The 13,994-nt window shown below is 39.9% G+C and overlaps 1 protein-coding gene across 1 annotated transcript in view; it reads right to left on the reverse strand.

The window, feature by feature from the left end:
- Positions 1-12,956, reverse strand: part of LOC119916354 (dynein heavy chain 9, axonemal-like) — a 147,153-nt gene extending 134,197 nt beyond the window's left edge. The window contains exons 1-9 of the mRNA XM_038736340.1: positions 11,866-12,956; positions 9,674-9,870; positions 9,425-9,583; positions 7,090-7,220; positions 6,712-6,923; positions 5,209-5,442; positions 2,467-2,634; positions 1,943-2,059; positions 1,666-1,816 (exon numbers count right to left, since the gene is read on the reverse strand). Coding sequence (XP_038592268.1) covers positions 1,666-1,816; positions 1,943-2,059; positions 2,467-2,634; positions 5,209-5,442; positions 6,712-6,923; positions 7,090-7,220; positions 9,425-9,583; positions 9,674-9,870; positions 11,866-12,306 — 1,810 coding nt within the window. The 5' untranslated portion in view covers positions 12,307-12,956. The remainder of the gene's footprint in view (positions 1-1,665; positions 1,817-1,942; positions 2,060-2,466; positions 2,635-5,208; positions 5,443-6,711; positions 6,924-7,089; positions 7,221-9,424; positions 9,584-9,673; positions 9,871-11,865) is intronic.
- Between the last annotated feature and the right edge of the window lie 1,038 nt (positions 12,957-13,994).

Genomic DNA, 13,994 nt, shown 5'->3' on the forward strand with positions numbered 1-13,994 from the left:
AGGGTTTTTATGGAATGTTAACTGAACTGGTTTTAGTCTACGGACATTAGACAATTTTAACTGTAAAATAAGAAACCAAGTATATCAGTCTCTGATTCCTTAACTCATATTTTTATGTAGTATTCAACTAGTCTATACACTGCATAATAGAACTCCTGAAATTCAGTTATGGCTTTTGGTTTAGTGTGCCACCCCAGGATTTTCAGTGGCCCCATCTGGTAACCCCTAGGAAAATTTTGTGGGAGCGCCCCTGACAGGAAGAGACAGGAAGTTTTGGTGTCACTAATGTACAGTATCCTTTGCTATAAAGCATCACATTATGCTGCATTAGTCAACATTCTATGTGATGGATGATCCACATTGTCTTACTAAATGCCCTGCACACCCGCACAGGTCTAGTCAAGTTGAAGTGGGGTGGAGATGTTTTAGGAATTACGAATGTCAGAAAAGTCAATGTACCAATGAGAACAATAACAGGGTATGTTGCCCCGCCCTCACAGACGCAAAACAACTAAAAGGACAGCGAGGGAGCGGTCTATCAAGTCTAATTACCCACCCACACAGTCCTGACAAGAGGTCTAATTAGACAGTGTTAGAGAAAACACACTGTGTGGGTGGACTATGGATGTGTAGGGGCTTTAAGGGTTTTAAATGACTTAAAAGTCTGCAAAATTTCAAAGATCTCTCTTGTTCTCTCTCGTTTTAAAATTAAGCCCACCCCAAATTTAATCTCTACAACAACCTTTGTGCTATTTCAAAGTGTCCTTGAGGCGTTGCTGCTGGGTATAGACACAGAAAGTCACATTCTCACTCAAACTTATTTCAAAAAGTATCAAAGTATTTGTGGGGGCAGTCTATGCATTTATTGGAGGGCTCACTGTAGAGATGTGACAGGGAATGAGGGGAGAGAGAAATGAGGAATGACATGAAACAAAGGTCCCAAGCTGGACCCAAACCGCAGACATTGTGGTTTGCGTTTAGGAATCTTAAACCACTGGGCCACCAGGCCGGCTCCTCTCACTGAAACTTAAAGGGTTGATTCACCTACTAAACATTTAACTACACCTCTAATTCTATCTAGTCACAAAGATATTTTTTATTTCCCCAGGTTTTAAGATTCAATGGAAGTGAATGGAAACAGCAACAGTAATCAGTTTTCTTTAGAACTACTTTCTACTAAATAAATTATTTGTGTCTGTGCCTGAAATAACTCCCTCGTCCAAAGCAGTAAATTCATCGCAGTAAGCTGAGATGTCAAACATTTGTTTGTTTGTTCATATTACGGGAATTTCTGAGGGCACTATATAGTTTATAAATTTGGCGGACTATAAATACGGTGCACTATAGTCAATAAGGAGTGATTTTGAACAAACCCCTAAGGAGTGGACTGTGTGTTTGTGGATTATTCACTGGGACACTGTTTCTGCAAAGACAGGCTGCTGCTGAATGTTATTAATGTCATTTTTAAGTGTTCAAAGGCACCATCTTAATTGGATTGAGGAGGAGTGATGGCTTTCTCAAAACTCGGACAAACAAAAACCAAAAACTATCTGCAGTGACAAAACATGTTATTAAATTAAATGAAAACATTAAATGAACCTGCAGAAGCTCATATATCTTTCTGTGAAGTGACTAAATAAAAAAAAGTATTGTGTTGACTCTCACCCAGGTGCTCTGCCGTTTGGATGTGCTTGCTGTAAAGGAGTTTACAGCAGTCCAGCTCTTTGTCAAACATGGAGACAAGGAGAGGGTATCTGTCCAGAGCATCAGTGGCCACTAAGGGGCGTTCCAGCAAGCTACCAAACATATCCAGAACCTGCAGACATCAGATAAGTGAACTTTCTATAAATATGTCTGAATGTATGTGTGTGTGTGTGTGTGTGTGAGAGAGAGAGAGAGAGAGAGCGAGAGAGAAACTGAGAGAGAGTTTAAGTTCTCAGACCTTGAAGGCCTGCTCCAGACCAGAGGCGTCGTCAAAGGCCTGACAGAAGATGGCTCCCAGTCGTCGGTCTGTGTCATCCACCTTAAGATTGAACTCCCTAACACCTTCTTCATACTCCTGCAGGGCAGATAGCTCAACTAGACCAACAGCCAAAACACCACACAGCAGTGCAAGCACAGCATATTCCTTTTTCCATCTCACTGACTCAAAGCCATCCAGCACTGTGCACTGACTGGGTCTTTCAAGCAAAGTAAATTGCTTTTCTTGCTATAACTCAGGAACATCTTGGTTAAGCAAGTAGATGGCACTGAAAAAACTACTAGAACTATTTGCTGGAGTGACCAGGCTGTGGTGGTGTATTCACAGGTAGAAATTACAGAGCTTGTACATTGTGTTGTGTATATCATAAAACCCTTGTGAAAATGAAAAGACCTTCAAAGTTGCTCTACAAAATAACAGCCCATTTATCGCAGCAGGCAAGTGAACAAAACGGTCATGCACCCTGTGATCCTGATACTCCATACCCTGTTGTTGAGGTCCAAGCAGTCATAGGGCTTCTCTGTGAAGAATTTGTGAGTGTCCACAAACTCTTGGTGGAGCAACTGGACCTGCTGGCTGAGGGCTCTGCCTCGGATGCCTCCAATCTCCAATTTCTCAAGCTTCAGCAGGTCCACAGCTGTCGACAGGATGTCCTATAGGGAAAAAAGAAATGGAAAATGAAAGACAATCAAGCTTTGCAGTATAAACTATAATATCATTGCAAAGAAAGAGAGTTTAGAGTTTATCAGGCAAATTTTTATTAGGTTTTCCAGTAGATAAACATAATGCAACATATCGACGAAGAACAGGTAAGAAAACAACTGGAACAAAACAAAACAAAACTTGGCACATACTGTATAGTAGTTAACTTAAGACACATCAATTAAATCATATCATCATCATATAATATATATATATATATAGATAAAATACCACATAAGTATATAAGGGCAACATAAAAGAAGTAGCACATTTTCATTATCAAAAGTAATCATGTTTCTTTCTTTATATACATTAAACAGTAAGACCAGATTCCATAAAACTTCCCTGGGCAACTATTAGCCATTGCAATTAAAAATTCAAAAGAGGAAATGTCCGTCATTAATTTGAACCATTCATCAAAAACAGGCTTTGTCAGACTTCCAGTGGAGAGGGAACAATCCTTGAAGCGCCAATAAAGCCTGCCAAACCAAGTCTAAATGGTTGTTCGGATACCTGGTGGTAGGACACACCTGCCTCCTGATAAGCACAACTGAGGAGATTCTGGCAATGGTTTATGAAACCACTGTCCAATAATTCTGTTTCCACTTGTTTCCAGAACAATTCCACAATAAACAAAGAAAAGTGTCTGTTTCTTTTCAACTGTAATTGTCATCCATGAGCCCTTTGAAGTTTAACTAGTGCATAATAATACCTGTGTCTAATTTTGTAGTGGGTACATTTGCCCACTGCATCTCTGACTGACCACCTGTTGCCAGGCAATATTGTTTGGTTCATATATCCCCTTCTATGTTTGAATTATGGTGAACTGCAGGATAGTTTTTTCCCTACATTTGAAGTGATGGATTGTTCCAAACCGAAGAATTTCCTTGCTTGTATTGAGAGAAATGGCAACAGCTTATGAGCTTTTATCCATGTGTCTCTAGAATCTTCCAGAGACACATGGGTTGGTATTAATGCAATTGTGTTTCCATCCATCCATCGTCAACCGCTTATCCTGCGTACAGGGTCGCGCGGGGCTGGAGCCAATCCCAGCTGGCATTGGGCGAAAGGCGGGGTACACCCTGGACAAGTCGCCAGTCCATCACAGGGCCACACGTAGACGAACAACCAGTCACGCTCACACCTAAGGACAATTTAGGGTCACCAATTAACCTCATGTCTTTGGACGGTCACGCAGACACGGGGAGAACATGCAAACTCCACGCAAAAAGATTTGAACCCACAACCTTCTTGCTATGAGGCGACAGGGCTAACCACTGCACCACCGTGCCACCCATATTTGTGTTTCCATCTATCTAAATTTGTTGTAATCTTTTGTTGTAAGTAGCAACATATTCATTTGGATTATGCTGGTGAGATCTGCGATCTGGATAACCCCAAGACACAATATTCCTGTTTGTATCCATCTAAACTGATCTAAACTTCCTGATGACAAGTTCTTGCTCATTCAGACTTCCATTTCTCTGCATATGACACCCAGTTGTATGTCCTGTTAAGGCCTGGTTCTACCGATGTTTTATTTGTATTTTCTGACTCGTCTTTTTTCTGTTAAAAGACATAATATCAGAAAGTATTGTATTTACCCCCATCAGACTAAGCACTAGCTACCTTAATAATCTCCTTTCAGATAACATTCAGAAAGAAGCATGCAACCTTGGTGTCATTTTTGACTCTTGACACTTTGACCAAAGTGGTGCAGTCTGTTTTGTCCAGCTGAGACAGCTAACATAGATTAGAACATTCCTCTCCTCTGCTGACTTAGAGAAGGGCTTCCATGCCTTCATTTCCTCAAGACTCAACTATTGCAATGCTCTGTATTCTGGTATTAGTAAGAGAAAAAGCCATTGACTACATCTCATTCAATATGCTGCAGCCAGGCTTCTTACCCGCACTAAGAGAAGTGACCACATCATACCAATCCTCTCTGCCCCTTGCTGGTTACCTGTGAGTTTTGGAATTGATTTTAAGATTTTACTACTTGTTTCTTGCCTATATCTGTGACTTGATAACTCCATACGAGCCGGACCGATGCCTGAGATCCTCTGGCAGGGCTCTACTAACCAGAGTCTCACCTTGTCATTAAAGTTGATCAGGCATTTGCTGTTTGGGCCCCTCAGCTGTCAAACTTCCTGCCTTGGAGATCTCAGGCAGGCAAATTCAGATCTCTCTTTAAGTCTCACTTCTATCGCATGGTGTTTTTATGAATATTATATTATTGCTGTTATTGTGTAATTTAATGTTGATTTTAAATTTATTTTAATTCATTTATATTAATTAGTATGAATCATGTTTGTTTTAATGTGAAAAGTGCAACACAAATAAAGTTATTATTATTATTATTATTAATACTGGCATTACCTTGCATTGTGCTAATTACTTTTGTAACCTAACATCTAAATCTAATAACATAAGGGCTGAAGAGGAAGCATCTGGCACCTCAATCCACATACAGACATTTCTCAATAATTGGGAACTTTTTGGGTGAATAACGTTTCCATACTCACCTTAATGGTTCTGACTCTGTTAATAAAGCGGTCGAGTCTGGAGAAGACCAACAGCGGGGAAAAGTCCCAAGGCCTCACCAAGCTCCCGTTCCTCTGGTACTGACTCAGATTGGCCCTACGGTCCTCGTAAGTGCTCCTAAAGAGCTGCAGGATCTCCAGGCATGTCTGCACCTTCAGGAGACTCTCTGAAACCTCTCCTGTCAGAACCTCTTCTGGAACTAGATACACCCGGGCCTGGTGATTGAGAGCAGTAGCAAATTAGTTTGAGAGACTTAGACTTTAGAGTCCATTGAAGTGTTAGCGTTTTCATTTTTAAAAACCCAGAGGTTGGCAAAGCCAGTAACTGTCCTGGGGCACCACGGCCTAAAGGTGGGTTCAGACAGTGAGCGGTTAATGCTGTGTCTGCCAGCCTGTGACATTAATGCTCTATATTTTGAATGGGCATCAAGGGTGTAACTTCCTGGTACCATTGGCTACATCCAATACAACTGACAGCCCTTTGTTCCCTCTCATCTCTTCACAAAGAGCTACTTCTTTATTTCTACATCTTCAGCATGGATCATTAACTTGTGTATATGGTAACCTCTTGCCTGGGGCATTTAGCTTTACACTGTATTTTTAGCATGATATGAAACAAACAATTGTCATTATGTTTGTCAGCAAAATGTACGGTCACAAGCTAGAAGCCCAGAGTTTAACAAATGACAGTGGTAGATCTGCCACCGTTATCACTGTAAACTGCAAAGGTGCAGCAACAGTAACTAAGTGGGCTTAGAAAATGGACAATTTAGGGAAATTGGGTAACTGTAAAATTAACTCAGTTAAGCTGCAGCAGCAATCTGAAAGATGTTTAATGATCATTATCTTTAGAACACAAATATGTAAGTAAATTTGTGAGAGCAGTAGCTGTCCTCCCTCTCCTCGCCCCTTTCCGTTTACATTGGAAATAATAGAGGCAACTGTTGACTGCCTGAAAATTTTGTGGCTTTAAAAGCTCCACATTTACTGTCCACGTTTACATTTACATTTTAATTTACTCATTTAGCTGACATATTTATCCAAAGCTGCTTGCCTTTGTTAGTGGTCACTTTGTTGGCTGAAAATTTGTTTGCGAATATGAACCACAATAGCACAATACAAGCTGAAATGATAAGAGCCTTAAGAAAATATACTAATTTGCCTTGAGAGTTAGATGAGAAGATGGATATCACTCACTCAATCGATCCTCTTACCTAACTCTTGGCAAGCAAGCAAATAAGCATTAATATTGCATTTCTACCCAATCATGAGACCATCTGTTTTTATTATTTAATTTAATAATTTTGGTAAGCTATACATTTCTGGCAGCAAAAACAAAGGTTTGGTTCCAAAAGACTGAACACAAAGGAACAATAGAGAATGTGATAGCATAACAGTGAAAACTACCCACAGAGAGTAAAACGTCATCCACAGAAAAAAAAAGGCAGTAATGACTACATAGTAACAAAGATTGTTACTACAAACCTGCTGTATGAGAAGGTTGCAGGTCTCCTGCAGCAGAACGATGAGGCGTGCCGGGGTGTTGTAGTATCTGGAGTTGGCCCACACTAGGCAAACTGTGTGCAACAAAGGGCCGATCTGGCCCTTGACATCAGGAAACTCAGTACTCTCCATGTCCTCAAACAGGCGCTGCAGGGGCCTCAAGTAGGTGCAGATGTCTTTTGCCTCCTCCAAGGCTGGCAAGAGGAGATGAGGTCAAAGTCAGTTCAACCACAAAATACTACATGTGAAATCGCATGTGATATGACAAAATCATCATAAATGTCGCTTTAGCCCTTCTGTCAAGCAGAAAGCAGGCCTCATTTCACCCTCTATGGTGAGGTGTATAGATTGGGTCATTACCTGCAAGGACATCTTGTTGCATGTTAGTAAAAGAAGGTGAATAGCTGCTCTCGACCGCCTCCAACAGCATCGCCATCTTATTCACCTTAGAGGATTTTAACTGGGAGTGGATACAATCCAGATCTGCGTATCTTCAAGGAGAGAAAAAAAACCACAACAAAGGTTTCTGTCACATTTGTAGAAGACCACCGGATTGCTCTGTAAACTCCTTCCTAAGTTCTTAACCACAAGCTATTTTCAAGGATGCCAATTCTCCCACTTTTGGCGTGAGACACCTGCTCTCAGGCTGTCTTACACTCTCACGCTGCCCAAATAAGAGGAAGCCCCGAGGCCACTCCTTCAGGAAAAAATGTAGTTATATAGGTCATATATATATATATATATATATATAATAGGCTTTCTGTGCACACAGGACAAAGTCTGGCCATCAGCCTATTTTCCACATTCAAACATACACAGAGTGCAAAAGACACAGTTTTTAGTTGACTGAGGGACACGCACACAGACCTCTCCAAAATCCCAAAACACCTTTCATGTGTTTTCAGTTATGACTCATTCACAACTTTTTATGCAATTTACATTCTGTGACAGGTTACATTAACGAGGCTGATCTCCTCATGCCACTAATCCGGGTTTTGCCAAAACGTCAATAGTGAAGTTTTGTTTGATGCTAACAGCTGTTTGTAGGATTCTTTCCCCTGAGTTTATTAAATACAGCTGCCGGATCCATACGCGAGAGAGTGTCTGTTTAAGCATGTGGCACAACAGCGGTAACTTAATTAATTATTCATAATTATAAATTTTCCCCATCATAGAGATAGGATTAGTCAGGATCTAACGGCGAATGACACTTCAGACAGGCAATGTGTCACAAATAGATTCCAAGTTGATAGGCTACAGTCAAATGATTTGTTACATAACCGCCATCCTCATGTTGAGGCATGAGCGCCATTCCAGCTGTCAGGACATTTTAATTTTACACTAATTAAAAGTCAGATCTGTTTACTCTGTCATGTTAACTTTACTAATATGGGGATTTTTCTGTTGCTACCGCTTAAATTCAAAGTCTCCCAGTATTTGCAGTGGTGGCATTATTGTGCGCATGTATACGTTACAGGAAACAATCTTTAAAGTAAATAACAAAATCTATCTATCATTGTGCATGGACAGGATATTATAAATGCAAATAATAAGACAGACAGCTTATTTGGGCTGATGTATAATAATTTGAGGTATTACTGTGTTGTGGGACTTGTTCCCTCTCAAATACACCACAGCCTATCTCTTCTATCTGGTCTTTTATCTGTTTAAAGGTTCACCCAAATTACTACTAAAATGACTGTTTTCGCAATAACCTCTAGTGGTAGGCCCTATCTACCAGATCAGGCTGTTCTTACTAGAAAAACGGCAGTATAGGTCAATTATTATATAGCTTATTAAGACCCAAATGGATGTTTTTAGTTAGGCCTCCAGTGCAGAAAAAGTCAGGTGAAGTAGTATAAAGGGTGTATGGATGAAGAGTTCTTTACTCTTCAAACTAACATACACTATTGGCTGCTGATATATACCTATACTATCGCCAGATTCCCAGATTCCTTTAAGCTAATGTTAGTTTTTTCTGTTAGTCTAGTTAGCTGTGCAACATTTCCACCTGGTAGTTACTGGGTAGAAACATTTAGTTACAAGTTACAACCAATCTCAATGTATGAACTAGTATATATGGCGCAACCAGCTTTTATTTAGTAATTAAATTGGAGTAAATCTTCACTTACTAAACAATGCATTTTAGCTAGGCGGAGTTTAAACTTTATCAAGAGCTTGTGCACACTGAATGGATGCACTCTGCATCTGCATATTCAATTAGAAAACAAATGGAGAATATGCAACAGTAATCTGCCTGTGTTTTTAAATCTTCTGTCCTGTTCCTTTCTTTTGTGTATCTGCTATTGCTTTCTGTTCTTGTCAAAAGAAGGGAAAATTATAAAAACTACTGGTCATAAAAAAGAAAACAGATGGAGAACAATTTTGTATCATATTCGTGCAGAGGAAAAACAACTGATAAAATTAGAGGATACTGGCCTCAAAAGATATAATTCTGCTGCGTCAGCACAACAAAGAAATAAAAAGCGAGCACTGGGCTCCAAATTACATTTTTCACTTGATAGCACAGGTGTTCTGAAATTCAAATAATTAGTCGCACCAGCAAAAGCTTCCAAAACAATTCAACTTTGAGGTCCTGTAGGGACGTGTTATTTTCACACAGTCACAACACTGGAACAAGTGCTTCTCAGACATAGCCGGTGGATATTCAGTCTGTAATAACAGAGGTGCCGACCTGTTCTTCCAGAAGAGCAGTTCTGTGTGGGGTGTGGGGTTTTTGCCTTCCAGCAGAACCTCAGAGGAGTCTTTCTTCAGGACAGCGCGGATCTGATGGCTCCACTCAATCACCGCTGACTCCAAGGAGTGGATGATGCTCTTATCCACTATGACCCCCCTGTGAAGTTTCACAAGTAAACCGTTTTTCAATGTAGATGTGGGACAAATGATGTATTGACATGAACCCCTTCGTCTCATGTTTGCTTACATTTTGTCTGACTCCAGAGCAGCTTGCTCGACTCTCTCAGAGTCTACAGGGAGAGGCAGCAGAGTCTTGCCTTGAACTTGGCCCGACACCACAAACACATTGGTCTTGAGGGAGTGGACGTGGTGTCTGACGTCCAGAGACACTACCTGTGGCCATTCAGTGTGGTTCCTACTGTTAGACAGCAATGGGGCCACAACCTGGAAGTGTATAAGGAAATATGAGTTTTCTAAATATGGAAAAAAAAAAAGTTTGCTTTGCAGTAAACATTTGATGCATACAGTGGTGGAAGAACAATTTTTTTCATTCAAAACTGTACTTGAGAAATCCCTTAAGTATTAAAAGTAAAAAATACTCAATATGTAGCAGAATGACCTATGTCAGTATATTCCTATATATCATATTGTATTTTTGGGTTAGCCTAATTAATGTTGGAGCTAAGTTAAACTACTTTGGGTTGGGTTGTTTAATTTTTAACAGTATATGATATTTTATTGCTTATCATATTTTGTATGTAAAACCTTAATTTAAGCAAAGTAAGAGTAGCTGTCAGATAGATACATTCAGGCTGGATAGCTAACCAGGAAAAGTGAGCAACTGCACCAAGGCCCCAGGTCACTGTGTGGTAATAAGCATGTGAGAATGTAATTGTTTGCAAATTTGCTTAATGCACGGTGTGGATGTAGCCCCGGAACCACTATGACCCTAACATAATGCCCTATTGACACCCCACCCACCCCAGCCTTTCTCTCACTCTCTGTAAATTGTGTGCATTCCTTTCTAATTTGCAAAAACTTTAGATAGTGGTGGAGAGTAGCCTACTTTATACTTCACTACATGTTTTTGGCAGCTGTGGCTAACAAGTAGATTGCATTACCCTGACCAGCTGCATCATTTAAATACACCTATATGTACAGTATGCATTAGTAATAATAAAACAAAGTTATTAAATAAACCCTAAAAGTGTTTAAAAGGACTTCAATACATTTGCATTTATGTGGCTCATAATACTTCTGTACTTATTTTTAAGTAAATGTGAAATGCTGCATTTTATTTTGTATTACTGTTTTTTCTGTAACTAAAGATAAGGGAGAGCAGGGTAAGTTGTCTCATGTGTAAGTTGTCACACTGCTCCTAACTCCAACACTAGAGGCTCTATGTGAAAACTCAAAAATAGTCACTTTGTGTGACTTCTTTTTCTATGTTCAACTTCCTGTTCACATGTGGTCATGGTCATTCTAATCTGAGGTGCGCATCATTTTATTATTTTTTGCTTCAAAAGTAAAATATTTGCACTTTACATTTCATGTATTCCAACCTTATTAGTTATGAATGTTCAAAATGATGACTTTGCACAAAGTAGAGGAGACAATAACTGTCTTTCCATACTTCAGCTGAAGTGCTATGTTAAGCTAACCTTGAGATTTAGCCAATATTAGCACACGTCAGTTTGGGGCAAGTTGTTGTTAAACACCACATCTGTTTAGTTAAGAACTTTTACATTTAAGCAAGTTATCTGCAGCATTACATTCAATTACCATAGATCCATTTGCACTCCAGAGAATGTTTGATATGAAAGTTCAAAGAAAGAGGTTGTGCCACTTAATGTGTGCTCTGCCAACATTTTTGTTCTGAATCAAATTATTTATTTTCCAAATTCTCTTGATTGTTGATTGATTTTTTTTTTTAGTTCTGGTTACAATTTGAAATTGAAATATTCACAATGAAGTTTTCTAACTGTTTGATAATCCAGTGTGACAACTTACCTGCCAATGGGGCAAATTGTCACAAGTGCAAACTCTCCATTCAACAGTCTACAGCTCCATAATGAGATAAGATAGGAAGATGTAATGAATACAAAACTTCTGCCCAAGACTTCATTCTTTCAATTGGGATGACATTTGTACCATTGTGATGTCCGGTTCTCAGTAAATATTAGACAGTGTGAAAAGTGTGACAACATACCCTGCTCTCCCCTACTTTGTATTTATTTGTGGATTTCTAAGTTTTATTACTGTTTGTATTTATAGTAGCTAATTACTGGCTGTAATTTTATTAGTATTAACTTTTTTTTTAAGGATTGATCGGCACGAACTTAGTGAAATGCATTGTAGATGAGAGACGAGAATTTTGTCACGTTGACCCAGCCCTCCATGCATCTAACAATAATTAACATTTTCTGCTCTGCCGCTTACCTCCTCAACTAGAGCAGAAAACTGATCCAGTGGAGCGCAAGACAAGTCCCCGTAGACCAAGTTCTCCTTCATGGAGCCTGGACTCAGCGCCGCTTTGTGTCGTTTCACAAAGTACACCGCCTTGTTTTTGGAAGCGGCAGTGAAGGCGGCGGCGGGCTGCAGCAGTCCGGCCGCGGTCACTGACACCACCAGAGTCCTCTGCTCGGCTTTGTCCAGGAACTCCTGCAGCACCTGCCGATTGTCCTCGCTGGACACGCACTTCTGCCATTTGTCCTGTTTCAGCCTCAGGGTCCTCAGCACATAGTCCGCTATGAAGTCCAGTCTCCTGTCCTCTGCGGGTGACTCCTCCATGTCAGCAGGGCGCTCTGCTGTCCCGGGCCAGTCCCGGTGAGTGTATGAACTGATTGTGTCTCGGGCTCCATAGTAACGCAGTGTTTGCATTAATCAGGGCTGTTGCTTAGGGGACATAAGCGACCTGGATCTGACCCAGGACCAGGACATCCCCCTGTGCGTCCACATGCTGATTGACACCCATTGTTCCCCTTCATACCTTTGTTTAAGTTTCAGGGGAAAGTTGTTGTAAAAGTGTGGCACAGTGAAGCTAATAATGGAGCATTACTCAGAGACATGACATTTAAATGAACAATCTGCTATATTGTGTAGGGTGGGTTCAAGTACAGTGGGGCACTTAAACACATGGAGAGCACAGGTGTCATTTACACTGGGGACGCTGGGGACATGTCCCTACCACTTGTTGAAATGGCTGAAATGATTTGTCAGTTTATTGTTAACAACAAGGACAAATAATAAGGAAAGCAGAGCAGAGGTAAGAGGGAAATAATTACTTATCCAAGCAGGAAGGTCAATAGAGTACAAAAGCAAATGGGAAAAAGGCCAAATGTTCAAATCCAAAGTCCAAAAATATGCCATTAAGACTAGAGCATTAGGCAAAACAAGGCCAAACACATGACCTGTTTTTGTTTTAAATCCAACAATATTCCAGCTTTTTAGTTCCATTACTGTCCATTTAATGTACATTTCTCCAACTATGCTGACTTCTTTTGTAATGTAGTTGACAACTGAACAGTGTCAATCAGCTAAAGGAATGTATCTATGCAATTTGGATTAAATACAAATATCTTAATAAATACCAACAAATGTGTCATTTCTTGTCAATATATTGGGTGTCAGTAGCTTGGTTTTCAAAACATTCTACATTTTAATTTCACTGTAGGCATGGTGATGAGGTCCTGAAAAAAACATCACTTTAGTTAAACTATTATTATCCAAAGATTTAAATGAAATCAGTGTGAGTTTGGATCTGCAAGGTGTTTTCACATTCTGCTGAAGATGAAAACATGTTTTCATTATCTAAAAACATCATTATGACCTTCATCATCATCAGCACAATGGGCATGCTTTGATTAGAGAAAAAACCAATTATTAAGTTAAAAGAACAGTTTATTGTTGTTACTGTGTTGTTAACCTTTTATCCCTGGTGGTTTCTATTATTTTGATCTATTTTGTCATTTTGGTTGATTCAGAAACATGTGATTGCCATAGTTGGCCACATGCCGGCACTACAGTACTGATAACGCATCAGGGGGCTGTTTCTCTAGATTGCTTTGTAGAAGAGGTATTTTAATATCAGCACCTGATTCAGATTTGATGGGTTCCTGGTTTAACGCAACAAATTTATTCAGAAGCTCAGTAAACCTGCTTCTTGGAACAGGCCTCATGTCTGATCTGAAACTTTTGACGTCTCTGAGCAGTGATACAAGTCAACTGTTCAGCGTTCAGACTTCAGTGGTAAAGCCCCAGTCAGACCGCTGTGTACGGGCAGAACGTCATCAGACTCACTCAACTTGCGAAAGACAAGTGCAAAATCATAGTAGAGTCCAGAGCATTCCGAGGTATCTTAAAAGTACTGATCGGTGTCCTTTTTTCCTCCTGTGAAAAATTATCAAAGACACCTATAAAGTCTGCATTCAGCCCATAAAGCTGTTTTGTACAATTTGGCTACAGCAAACACGATGTGTGTGTAGTCTGTTCAGTATTCTGATGTGGGATGTGAGACAGGATTATCAGCAAAATGACAACAGTTGTTTTCTTTGATGTCTTCTTTTGTC

The sequence above is a fragment of the Micropterus salmoides genome, unplaced genomic scaffold, assembly GCF_014851395.1.
Source record: "Micropterus salmoides isolate LMB-PRFRI ecotype aquatic unplaced genomic scaffold, ASM1485139v1 Ms_hic_scaffold_21, whole genome shotgun sequence".
Classification (NCBI taxonomy): domain Eukaryota; kingdom Metazoa; phylum Chordata; class Actinopteri; order Centrarchiformes; family Centrarchidae; genus Micropterus; species Micropterus salmoides.